This window comes from Sarcophilus harrisii, chromosome 2, assembly GCF_902635505.1.
Source record: "Sarcophilus harrisii chromosome 2, mSarHar1.11, whole genome shotgun sequence".
Lineage (NCBI taxonomy): Eukaryota > Metazoa > Chordata > Mammalia > Dasyuromorphia > Dasyuridae > Sarcophilus > Sarcophilus harrisii.
In genome coordinates this window covers 314,437,769-314,451,088 of record NC_045427.1, presented here as the reverse complement: position 1 = coordinate 314,451,088, position 13,320 = coordinate 314,437,769, and the positions used below count along the sequence as shown (strand labels likewise).

Below are 13,320 nucleotides of genomic sequence, written 5' to 3'. Positions count from 1 at the left end.
CATTGTTAGGGATGTTTTGTGACAGACACTACAGGCAGATAGGTGATAGAATACATAGAGAGCACTAGGCTTGGAGTCAGGAAGATCTAAATTCAAATTATTAAATTCCTACCATATGTCAGACACTGTGCTGAGTGTTTGATAAATATTATCTCACTTTGGAGGTAGGTGTCATTATTTTCTCCATTTTACAGTTGGGGAGACTGAGGCAGATAGAGATTAAGTAACTGGTTAAGAATCACACTGCTTGTAAATATCTGAGGATGGATTGAAACTCAGCTCTTCTTGATTTCAGACCTGATATTCCATTCATTGCATTGTCTGGCTACCAAGATAGTATATATATATATATAGTGCTTTTCAAACCTTAAAGTGCTATATAAATTCTGATGATTATTATTTTCATGCTACCGAGTCCCGGATGTGAACAATTCACTTCTTTCCTGCCATGGCAATCCTTATTTAAAAGGCAGACAACAGGTTAAAGAGTTGTATGTTTTCAGCATTTTATTTCATGTGAAATTGTGGGGATGCTGACTGAATGGGTAGTTTCAGAGCATGAACTCACTTCTTGGCAAGGTCAGCAGCACAGCAAGGCAGGTGCCCTGCAGGGCTTCCTCTTGAGCATCTCAGCCAAGGTTCTCAGTGGAACTAATGTGCTAAATGAGCACATTGCTCTTCAATTTCTTGGCTATTTAGCCATAGGGTTTGCATTGATTTTTGCTGCTGTCCTTGACTATGTGGTGCTATGTCTCGTGCTTAAAGCAGCCTCCCTTACTGTGAGAGCACCGAGCTCACCTGGTTTGTCATGTCTTCTGAAAGCCGAGGCCCTCTGGGAAACCATTCTCCCAGAAGGACCTGTCTGCTCCAAGTCATTTAGCTGAGCCTTTATGTCTCATTTTATTGGAGCCAACATGATACTGCAAGCACTTTAGGTCAAGAACTCAGCATTTATTTTTTCTCTGAAATCCTGATATCCTGAAGATTCAATTTACTTTATTGTAACCATAAGAGGTCTTTTAAATAATCCCTCCAAACGACCTTGTATTTTCTGTAGTGTAGAGCTTCTAAAGCAATATGACATCTGATTTTTTTCTTTTTTAAATGTAGAAGGTGAATGCTTACAACAATCTGAAAGAGAAGTCTGCAGATTGTAAGGGTTATTTAATGAAGAAAAAGGGAGTGGAGTGGAATACCAGATGAGCTGGCAGCAGCATTAAATAAACAAGGGAACTGCATTAGGGTAGTCTAGACCAGAAACATTTTTGAGGTGAACAGATAGCTTTTTTCAACATCATAAGTCTTATTTTTCAGACTCCCACAATTACAGTTATGGCTGAGAAGTAAAAAGATTTAAGTACAAGAAATATGCTTTAGAAAAGATTTATTATTGGACTCTGGAGAGAGAATGAAGTAATTTCATTTTGTTTACTTGTCGTAAATTGGTATTAGACTTTAATGTTAATGATTCAACAGAGGAGGTAGGCATAGAACAGACAACAATCAAATACCTGTCCAAATACATGTTCACTTAGTTTCTTCCCATTAATTATTGAATTCTGGTTTATTTGTTATCATTATAATCTTTTGAAACTTATAATCAAGCAACTGAGAGGTTTTTCTGAAGATTTCATTTTTTTTTTTTTATTAATCCCTTCTTTGTTTCAGAATTCTGTTTGAAATCCATGTACACCAAAGGCAGTTAGGGTGTTGGGAAGAGGGATTCTGTTTAATAACCCCTCTTTGGTAATATATTCATTTATAAGAATATGGTGTTTTTTGTTACTGCTATATTTTAGGTTTTGTTACATCTAGATGAAGTGTTGAAAGAGGAAAAGATAAAGATGTATGAAGCTTGAAGAATTTGAATAAAGATATAATTGGGTTCAGGAAAAAAACCAATCTTTTTTGCATGCATGCATTTAAAAGAAACTCAGTTCTTAGCTTCTTTGGTCAATGTTCATAAGCCATGTAATGAGAAACTGCATGGCAAAAGGAAGGTGCTGGAGATGAAGATTGAGCATGGGAACCAAAGATAAAGGCATGGATAGCATGCTTGTCAGCTTTGCAAATGACATAAAACTGAGGATGACAGTAGGAATCCCAAGGATTCAGCAGGCTAAGAAAGATATCAACAAGATGTTCTCTATTTGGGTCTTCCATAGATCTGTGCTTAACTCTGTTGTCTTTATCAGTAATTTTTAAAAAAGCAAGTTGACATAATAATGTTGGTCACATTGTATTTGCAAGACTGTATTCAAATCTATATATCATATCTTATGAAGAATATTGGCAAATTGGAGAATATCAAGACAATCAGGATAGTTAAGGATCTCAAATTATGCCATTCAAGAATTAACTGAAGAAACATAAACTCTTTAGCTTATAGAAGTGGAGACTTATGGAAGACATAATATTATTTTGCATTTATATAATGATTTAAATTTTCAAAGCACTTTATAAATAGTGTCTCCTTTTATTTTTACAACAACTTTGGAGGGAGTATTGCTCTCACCTTTTAGATGAAAAACCAAGATAGATAGTACTTAAAGGACTTCAAGGTTTATGTAGTCAGCAATAATCTGAAACTGATTTAAACTCAGATCTTCCTAACTCCAGGTTTAGTATTCTCTCTACTGTACCACCTTGTTGCAGCTATCTTAAAGTATCTGAAGAGCTATCACATGAAAGAAGGATATGATTTTTTTTTTTTTCTGCCTGTTCTCAGAAAGCATCACTGAAGCAATGGGTAAAAATAGCAAAGAGGCAGATTTAGGTTTGATATAAAGAAAACTTTCTTAATAGTTAGGATAACCAAAAATGGTTTCTTCACGAATTCACGAATAAATTAAGGCTTTGTTGTCTTTATCCCATTGTGGATAAAACTAGGGATAGGACCATTAAGAATCTGCCATGGAGAGAAATTATAATGAAGAGCCTTTAGTGGGAGGCAGGAATCTTAGTCTGTCCAAAGTAATCTGTAGCAGTATTACCTAAATTCCTGATTGTTAGAAGAAAGAGGCAGGGCATTTAAGCCAATACTAGCTTAGTTTGGCTAATTTGAAGTAACCAGGAAGGTGAGATTAGAGATCAGAGATAGATGTGTTTAGCATCTAGATGTATAAGTGAACAATATGACATCATCTGGATTCAAGGGTGGGAAAGAGAAAAATAAGATCTGCAGTTGGGAAAAAAAATTCAAGAAACCAATTGTTTAGACAAGTTTGATCTTATGTACAAAGGAGCTATGCAAAGGGAAAATTTATTTGTTTAATCCAGTGATCATTCAGCTATTCTTTTGAGTCCTACTATTTTGGACACAAATTTGCTTTAATTCTGGATAGCTCCAAGGAATTTATAAATCACACATATATAGGAAAATGTATATCACATGAGAAAAAGTTGTATTTACACCGTAGTAGATATATGTGTCCTAGACGCCATGGTGTCTTGTACATTGTAGATCCATGGGCAATGGATGTTTGATGGAATGCTTAAATTCTCTGGCCAACCAGTAAAAACTCATAATGAGGAAGTATAACAAGGTATGGGAAGCATAATATTGTATCTTAGCAGTTAATTAGATAATGATATCTCTTTTGGAACATTTACTTAACATTCTAACTCAGGAGGGATAGATCATTCACTCCCTGTTGCAGTTGCATCTAGAACTCTCTTCTCTCTCTTCCCTCATTTGCTCACATGCCAGACACTGGGAGTCAAGAGTCCTAGTCACCAACTTTTGATGACATTTGTGGCCTGGAATAGGGGCTATAACAGAGTGGGGAATGGGAGGTGAGAAATAGTAATTGGAAAAACAAGGATTTTTTCTTTTGAGGTAGGAGTTGAGCTTTCTATCTATATAGAAACTTCTTAATCTTGTTTGGATTCCCCAGATTTTTTATTTCAATTAGAGAGAGTTTTCTTTTCTTTTTACTATTACTGTCTGCTGTTTCTGATCAGGATTTCTTTTCTTGACACAGGACTGAACACAATACAATCTTAGTTGTTTGATGTTTTTGCTATTGAAGCAAACACACAGCCATTTTTTGCTTTTCTAGTTTTTAGTGAGAGTAACAAAATGAAAACAGGGAAAAGATTTCCGTCTGTGCAAAACTTCCCAATTTTTCCTTTTTAAAAATTTAAACAAATTATCTAGGCAGAAATAGGTATCAATAGTAAAGGGTTTTTTTTTTTTTTTTTTTTTTTTTGCCTATACTAATCCCAGAGATAAGATTCATTCTCATTTCAGAGAAAAAACATACAGACTTTTTCCTGGACAGAAGTATATGAACAGGAGGTCTACAGAGCCAGAAGTTAGTTGAAGGGAATAAAGTTTTATGGGGCAGTAGGAGGAGGGAATGTGATTCTTTTTCTGGGAGAAACTCTTCTCTTCAGGTTCTTCTCAGAACTCAGTCTGAAGTTATTAATCTTTCATTAAGAGCCTGCTATGGGTCAGGTATTGTGTGAAACATTGGGGATACAAAGAATAGTTCAAGGATGGCCCTTTCTCTTGAGAAGCTCATAGGCTAATGGGGAAGGACAAAACATAGATAACTGTACAAACAAGATACATACAAGATTAAAGGTGTAATATTAAGAGGAATCAGGAAAGATTTCTCATGGGATATGGGATTTTGGCCTTTAATACTTCAAACTTGGAATATTAAAGTGAAAAAGGCTGTGAATAAGCCTGTCTCACGTCTCTGCATTTCAGTCTACCTTTCACTCAGCTGTCAAATTAATTTTCCTATAGAGCTGACTATTGCCACTACCTTATTCCATAATTCCAGTAGTTCCCTATCACCTCCAGGATCAAATATAAAATTCTCCCATTTGAAATTCTTCACAATCTGACCACCTTTTATCTTTCCAGTTTTCTTATACCTAATTTTGCCCCATATACTGTGATTTAGTGACACTATTCTCCTTAGTCCTCACATGACACTGAGTCTTCAAGTACTGACCGCTACATATACACCCACCTTTTCTGTTGTCTATATCTGGACTTCTACTCCCTAGCTTAGTCTGACCATCAATCTCCTTTACTACCTTGGTCTTCCCACCAGGATGGAATAGGGTGGATTTCTCCTTCCCCCACTACCTACTTAGCCTGGCAACTGATGTTACTAAGTGTCCAGGATAAACTAAGGGAAAATTCTGGTTACTTGAGTTAGTGTTGCTTCTCTTTTTCCTTCTTCGTGGTAAATCAAGCACTAACACTTGTTCATCCTTTTGCTCTTCTGTCCACTATGCCCTGTGCCCAATAGACCTTTTTCCTAATGAGTTCCAGCAGAAGGATCTCTGAATTGAGTGTTAAAGGGCATGAATTTGAACAGTGGGCAGCTAAGTGGTGCTAAAAGCCCAGGCTGGAGTCAGGAAGACTTCCCAATTTCAAATCTGACCTCTACTAGCTTGACTCTCAGTTAAATCACTTAATATAGTTTACCTCATTTTCCTTACTGTAAAACAAGCTAGAGAAGGAAATAACAAAGTACCCCAATATCTTTGGACATGATTGGAAAATGACCAAACACCACCAACTCCATCAAACACCACCACCATTTGAACCATAGTTGTAAGATTAATAAGTTATTTAACCTTAGTCAAGTAATTTTGCCTCTCAAGACTAGTTTCTTCATCTAAGAATGAAAATGTCAGACTAGATGATCTCTAAATTTCTCAACAGTTGCATATCTATTGTCTTACGATCATGGGTCAATTTCTCTCATATTCTTTTCATCTTCTGGTGCTTCCTGAAACCAAGCTTTTATTGGAAAATACCACATTTCTTGGTCTTCTCCCTAAAAGTGAAACACTTTCTTTCACACCCCTTGATCAACTCAGGGTAAGGAGGAAAAGTTAACATACTCCTTGTAACTTGCTTCAGTCTTTAATCAATCTTTAGTCATCTTGTCCAGATTCTTACTGTGGCCATCTATGTTTCTCTGAGTAATTCTCCATCCTCTCCAATAAGAACTTGACTCATTGTTTTCTTCCCTTACCCCTTGCACCAGTTCCTTGTCTTCATTAATTTTCATGATTTATGTTTTTACTTGACTGAACCATACACAGGAATGGTCATATCTTAGAAATCATTTTCACTATTATTAGTATTTATGAATGGGCTGAAAATGTAATATCAGAGATGGATCAATTAGTGACAGTTGTAGGGAGAACAGAAGAGGACTGGGAGAAGAAAATTCGATCTTTGCTTGTCTGTTCTTTTTTGTCATTACTAATTCTTCCAACCACGCTCTGGAAGCACCCTGGGGTAGCATAAGAAGTGGAAATGTAATGAAGGGGAATTCTGAGGCTACAGGTGAGAGGGTGAGAAGGGGAAGTAGAATGGGAAGAAAATACTAAGAAACTAATTGGTGGGAAGGTCATTTTAAGGTAGTCATTGATATGTTAAGCTTGTTTAATATTTTATCATAAGTAAACACATACTAGAAACATGGAACTTTTAATTAATAGAAAATGATCTGTATACATGATGCTCACTCATTTAGAAAGACTAATTCCTTTTGTGATTTGTGTTATAGATATTAACCAAACACTCTAGTTTAGTTGTCATTAGCAATAAGACAAATTCAAATGTACAATCTCTTCATTCATTCCAGGTATTCACCATTAAAACCTCCCACTGATTCCAGTGACACTCAATCGCATTTTACAATAATGATTGTCCTTTAAGTGAATAGAATACAGTCAAATATAATGCATTCCAAGCATACATACAAACATATTAGAGATTCAGACTCTGCTATTCCAAAGGATCATTTATATTAATAAAATAGAGCTAGTGTGGATGTGATTGTAATTCTGGTTGATGTATAAAGATATAGCTATGGTTAATAATTCTAGAGCAGCTGTTTTGTTTTTTTTTAAATAAGTCAGACAATCATTTGACTAGAAGAGATTATTCCCACCAGTTATGAGGAAGGACTACATATCCAAGATTGTTAACAGGTATTTGTTTAAAATCTTTTTGAAGATTTCCAGGAAAATTAAAACACTATTCTAACTAGGCTCTTGCATAATTTATGTGAATGGACTTTGTGACAGTGCAGTAGATTTAATCTTAAAATGTGATGGGTAAATAACCTCACTCATTCATTTATTCATCTTTTTATTTTAAATCAAACCATATGATTCTAATATTTAAACTGAAAGAAACTTTAGAGGTTGTTTAGCCCAAAACCTACCTAAGCATATTCTCCCAACAAATGGTTTCCCATCCTACACTCAGCTGCCTCACATGATAAGGAAGTTATTACTTTAAGAAGTAGTCACAACAACTTTTGTATAGCACTAATCATTAGAAAGTTTTATTTGTATCAAACCAAATCTTCCTCTGAGTAACATCTATTGCTTCTCCTTCTGGAATAAAGCGAAATGAATCTAATCCTTTCTCCAATCTATTGTTAATTAAATTAAATCCTATTAACTATTTATCCTATTAAATAGTTAAAGGTAATTATTATGGTCCTCCTGTCTTGTCCTCTCCAGAATAAACATAAATCTTTTGTTTGATGTTATCAAGGATTTCCTCCTGATTTTTAATACTCTTTGAATATTTTCTAATTTGTAAAGGTCCTTCCTAAAATGTGGCACCTAATAACTGAACAGGCATGGTTTGATCAGGATAGAATACATTTAGTCAGTCAATAAGCATTTATTAAGCACCTAGTGCGTGCCAGGCTCTATGGTAAGCATTGGTGTGGAACTTACATTTCTTTCATCTGGGAGATGGTATCGATTAATGCTTTATAAAAGCTTATTAACTTGGGGCAGCTAGGTGGTCTGGGGATAGAGCACCAGGCCTGAAGTCAAGAGGACCTGAATTTAAATTTGACTTCAATCACTTAACACTTCCTGGCTGTGTGACCTGAGGCAAGTTACTTAACCCCAGTTGCCTCAGGGAGGAAAAAAGCATTTTACTTTTTTGGCTGCCATGCCACATTGTTGATTCATTTTGAGTTTTCTTATTTACTAAGACTTCATCCCCCAGGTTTTTGACATAAATTATTAACTAATCATGTCTTTCATACTTATACATTTAATTTATTAAATCAAAATGTAGAATTTTATTTATTCCTTTTGAATTTGTAGATTTGTTTTTCCTAAAATGAAGAATTTTATTTACACATTTCTAGCAATCCATAAAACTTAGCAATGTTAAATTTATCTTTAGGAGGAGTTCTAGAAAAGTTAACGAATTGTGGTAATTACAAATAACTTCCATATTTTAAAATTTGGCATGCCCGTGATTATCTTTCTTCTGGAGGCCAAGTAAATAATTAAGGACACCTGTTTCCATTATTGCAAAGAGAAAAGCTCAGGTTTATGACTCAATATTTTTTGCTTTATTTCTAAACCTATTTATTGTTTATTTGCAGGGGCATTTCCCCTGACTCTGTATTGATTTCTATTTTTGAATGATAATGCTTTCTTGAAATCTACCAAGATAAAATGGCTTCTTAAGAAGTCCCAAAGACTCCCCATGTTTGACTTCATAGAATAATTCTAGCCTTCTAGTCTGTAAAATTGCTTCAAATTAACTTCTTTTATTTTTCTGGAGAATGGGAGATGGATGAGCACTCCTGCTCACCAGGAGTTATATTAAAAAGCCTTTGGTTTCAGCTGAATGATTTTTGTATATTTGACCAAAAAATAGCCATTTCAATGCTTTCCATGTGTAGGATTAAATTTTTGATCTGGGATAGGAGTTCTTAAGCTTTTTTTGGGGGGGTGGGGAGGAGCATGTATTCATTTGGCAATTTAGTGAAGTTTAAGGACTCCTTCCCAGAATATTTGTTGCCTGTCTAAGTCCTAAATCCTGTGAAATGGTTATACTATTGGATTTTACATTGTATATATTTTCACTTGGGCTGGAACCAAAAGACACATTTTACATAATTATAACTTTGTTTAGTGTGAATTCAAATATATGTGACCATTTATGAATCACAGACGTCATTATTTGCAGTAATGGAGACTTAGCTGTGCATTGATAACAGTAGAAAATGTCAAATTTCAGCTAAAAGTTGTAAAAATAATGCAATTTTCTCCAACACGTGTTCAGGAATTTCTTAAAATCTTTCCATAGATCCTTTGGAGTTTTTTGGATCCTATAGGTTCTAGGTTAAGAAACTTTGGTTTACGAGAACTAGAATTTTGAAATATTTAAGAGATATAAAACCACCTAATAATTATGTTAAAATCTGATTCAATAGAAATAAATACGATCAAGTTCTTAATATCTCTGTGTCTTATTTTTCCCAAATGTAAAATGGAAATAACATCATTCTGAACTACTTCACAGCAACAAATAATTTGCCTAAAATGTGGTGAAGATATAATGTAGGATTATTTTATGAATGAAACTTTTTTGATGCATATCTAGGGATAAAGGGTAATTAAAAAAAAAAGCTTTTATAACCTGTCCTTATGAAAGAGACAGAAGGGGGTGAGGATCAGTGGAATACATATGTTATCAGGACAGATAATCAGTCCAGGATCCTTTTTTCGTTATTGTTGTTTTATTTTTGTCTTTTTATTCCACAGAGTCTGGCCCATTATAAATTTTTACTGCTTGTTGATTGATTGGGTAATATGATCTTATGTCACAATTCCAATATTATTTTTTTTTAATTTCAATTGTATTTTATTTTTCCAAATACATGTAAAGATATTTTTCAACATTCATTTTTATAAGACTTTGTGGTTCATATTTTTCTTTTTCCTTTCCTTATCTTCCCCCTACTCAAAACAACAATCTGAAATAAGTTAAATATGTTAAATAAAGAGGTTCTTAGAACAAGTTCGTTATAGAGGAGTGAAATATGCCAGAGGTATTCAATGTCAGTCAGCTCTGCCCTACGATTCACTACTACTGCTATGTTAATAAATTATTTCCTCTGGGATGATTAGGGATGGGGGTAGAATGTCAGGAGATATTGTCTCACAGGACTGATGCAGTGAAGACGAGGAGGCGTAGTGGAATGAGCAGTTTCTTATTGTAACAGGCTACTTTGGTGAAGCAACTAGGCTAGTATTGTTGGACTTGGGGTTAAGATAGAATTCAAATCCTATCTCAGACACTCACTGACTGTATGGTTGAACAAGTCACCCTTTCTCAAACTCAGTTTCCTCATCTGTAAAGTTGTTCCAATAATAGCATCTCACTCCCATAATTGTTGTGAGGTTAAACTGAAATAATATTAGTAAAGTGCTACATAAATTCTAGCTATTATAATCATAGTCCTACCTTAAAATTTTATAGTATATAGCTATGAGGATTGTAATAATTAAAAAAGAACAAGATACTAACAAGAAGTCAACCAAATTTGATTCTATTATAATCTATTTATTAGGTATTTATTAAATACCAGACACTGGGGATAAAAAAAAATAAGACTGAACATGGCCAGAAGAAACAAAACCACAAACATTATACTGTACAGTCTTCTGGAACATTATAATACTCATTTCCACACATAAATTAAGTCAGATTTTCATGCCATGATCAGTGGAAGAGTGGTCTTCAAAGAATGACTTGCATTTCAGATCAAAGGTGAAAGAGACCTAGAGGTATTTAATCCACCCATCTCAGTTTACATATAAGGAAACTGAGGTACAGATAAGTTAAGCAATTTGTCCCCCCTGATAACAAGTGGGATAGGTAGGATTTGAACCCAGACCCGCTGACTATATATCTGGGCTCTTTTTACTATGTCAAGAATGCTTTATATATTTATCAAATATTGTACTGAACATCAATTATGTGGAAGACCCAGAGTAGTTAAAAGGCTTGTTCAAAGTAATTTGGTGCACTAGATAAGAACTGTAGGCTTAGAATCAGAAAGATTGGAATTTCTTCAGATCTTTACTATTTGTGTGATCTTGGATAAATCGTTTAACCCTTCTTAATCTCAGTTTACTTATAAATATAAAATAAGGTGGCAAGATACAGTTTCCATATGAAGAAAATTCTTAAATATTTTATTTTTTTTAAAACCACATGTAATTTTTTAAAAATGTATTATTTTTTAAAATTTTGATTCCCATTGATCTCCCTTTTCCCTCTTCCCTCTTCCCCCTCACTGAGAATACAAGTGGTTTGATATTCATTATACATGTGGAGTCATGCAAAACATATCTCCATATTAGTCATATCATAAAAGAAAACAGATCAAAAACTCCCAAAAATAAAGAAAAGGGAAAAAAGTATGCTTCAATTTGAATTCAGACTCTATCCATCACATCCTCTGGAGGTGGATAGTATTTTTCATCATGAGGCCTTCATAATTGTCTTAGATCATTGTACTGCTTAGAATAGCTAAGCCATTAACAGTTGATCATCATATGATATTACTGTTACCGTGTATAATGTTCTTCTGGTTCTGGTCATTTCACTTTTCATCAATTTGTGTAAGTCTCTCCAACTTTTTCAGATATCATTCTGTTCATCATTTCTTATACCACACACACACACACACACACACATATATATATATATATATATATATTTCTTGTATCATTTCTTACATCACAAACAATATACTACAACTTGTTCAACCTTTCCCCCCTTGATTGGCATCCCCTCAATTTCCAATTCTTTGCCACCACAAAAAGAGCTGATATATATATATATATATATATATATATATAATTCCTTTCCTTTTTAAAAAAATCTCTTAATACTTTTAAAATCTCTTTTTTCCCCCTCTCTTGCTAGGAGTGATATTGCTGGGTCAAAGAGTATGCATAATTTTAAAGCCTTTTGGTTGTATCTCCAAATTATTTTCAGGAATGGTTGGATCAGTTCACAACTCTACTCACAGTGCAATAATTTCCCAATATTTCCATATCCCTCAAATATTTGTCATTTTTCTTTTCTATCATATTAGGCAATCCAATAGGTGTGAGGTAATACCTCTAAGTTGTTTTTATTTGCATTTTTCTAGTCAAAAGTGATTTAGAACATTTTTAAAAAATAAGACTAGATATCTTTGATTTCTTTGTCTGAAAACTACCTGTTCATATCCTTTGACTGTTTATCAACTGGAGAGATTTAGTGGCTTTTAAGATCATTTCCAACTTGAAATATATGTTAAAGTCATGATTTGAACCCAGGTCTTTTGACTCAGGAGCAAATGTCCTCCTCACTGTCTACCATTGATTTTAATACAAAATTGAGGAATTCAATTTGAGGAAGAATGGGGATGAGTGAAACTTCAAGGTCCTGGGAAAAAGTAATCCAGAAATTGTTCACTAAGCAATTAAACTCAGATATAGAAAAAGTTAGGGATTCATAAGTGGGTCATGTCAGAATGGGATATCACTGAAGCTTGAAAGTGTCAAGACCTGATTTATTTACTTAGCATCTTGTTACCCAATACCTGCTTTTTAGCATTCTCAGGTTATGTAAGGTTGTTCTTTTTATAATGCTCTGCAGTGGTGGCTGAACACATAACGTCTTAGCTAACAGAGAATTTTAGCCAGCAAAGGAGGCACCATTTTGTGAAGTTGTTTATGCTAGACTAATAGATTTAGAAAAAAGAAGCTAACTCCATTTCATTGACTTAGTCACAGAAGACTTGCTGTTCCTATTGCTTTGTGACCTTGGTATGTTCTCTTCCCCTCACCCCAAAATCAGATGATTCTTCACATATTTTCTAATGATTTTACTGCTGTCATATTACTCTGAAAGCAATACATTTTTTGTTGTTGTTAAGTCAATTAGGATTAAGTGACTTGCCCAGGGTCACACAACTAGGAAGTGTTAAGTTCTGAGGCCATATTTGAACTCAGGTCCTCCTGACTTCAGGGCCTGAAAGGAATACTTTTGCAGTTGAAGATAGCTATATTTAGTTTCAGATTTTGTGTGAAATAGGCCATGTCTTTAATTGTTAAGTCAGAACTCTACCTTAGTCCATATGCATAATTTTGGCAAAATTAACTCATGGTATAAATGAGGGGAAAATAGAGCAGCATTTGTGATATTTTTGTCTTTTTTGTAGAGTTTTAGATAAGCATAGCTGGTAATGTTCGATAAAAATACCACATCTTAGTGTTCAATATAGTGTAGCAACTTAAATAATTAAAACTATCTGACACATCTATTTTGCTGCTTCCTCCTAACAATCAAGTTCAGAGCCCCATCATTTCAGTCTGATCATTTTCTTGAGAATGAAAAAGCATAGTAATAGTTCAAATAAGTTCAAATAATAGTTCATAATAGCAAGATGATTCTTTCACTTCTTTCTAGATGAATGTCTATCCTACTCCCCATGGTGTCTGTTTCAAAGCTTC

The 13,320-nt window shown here is 34.2% G+C and overlaps 1 protein-coding gene across 1 annotated transcript in view; it reads left to right on the top strand.

Annotated features, from left to right (window-relative positions):
* The first annotated feature begins 530 nt into the window (after positions 1-530).
* SLC35F4 (solute carrier family 35 member F4) overlaps positions 531-13,320 on the top strand; it is a 115,567-nt gene continuing 102,777 nt past the window's right edge. The window contains exon 1 of the mRNA XM_031949298.1: positions 531-801. Within this exon, the coding sequence (XP_031805158.1) occupies positions 531-801 (271 nt within the window). The remainder of the gene's footprint in view (positions 802-13,320) is intronic.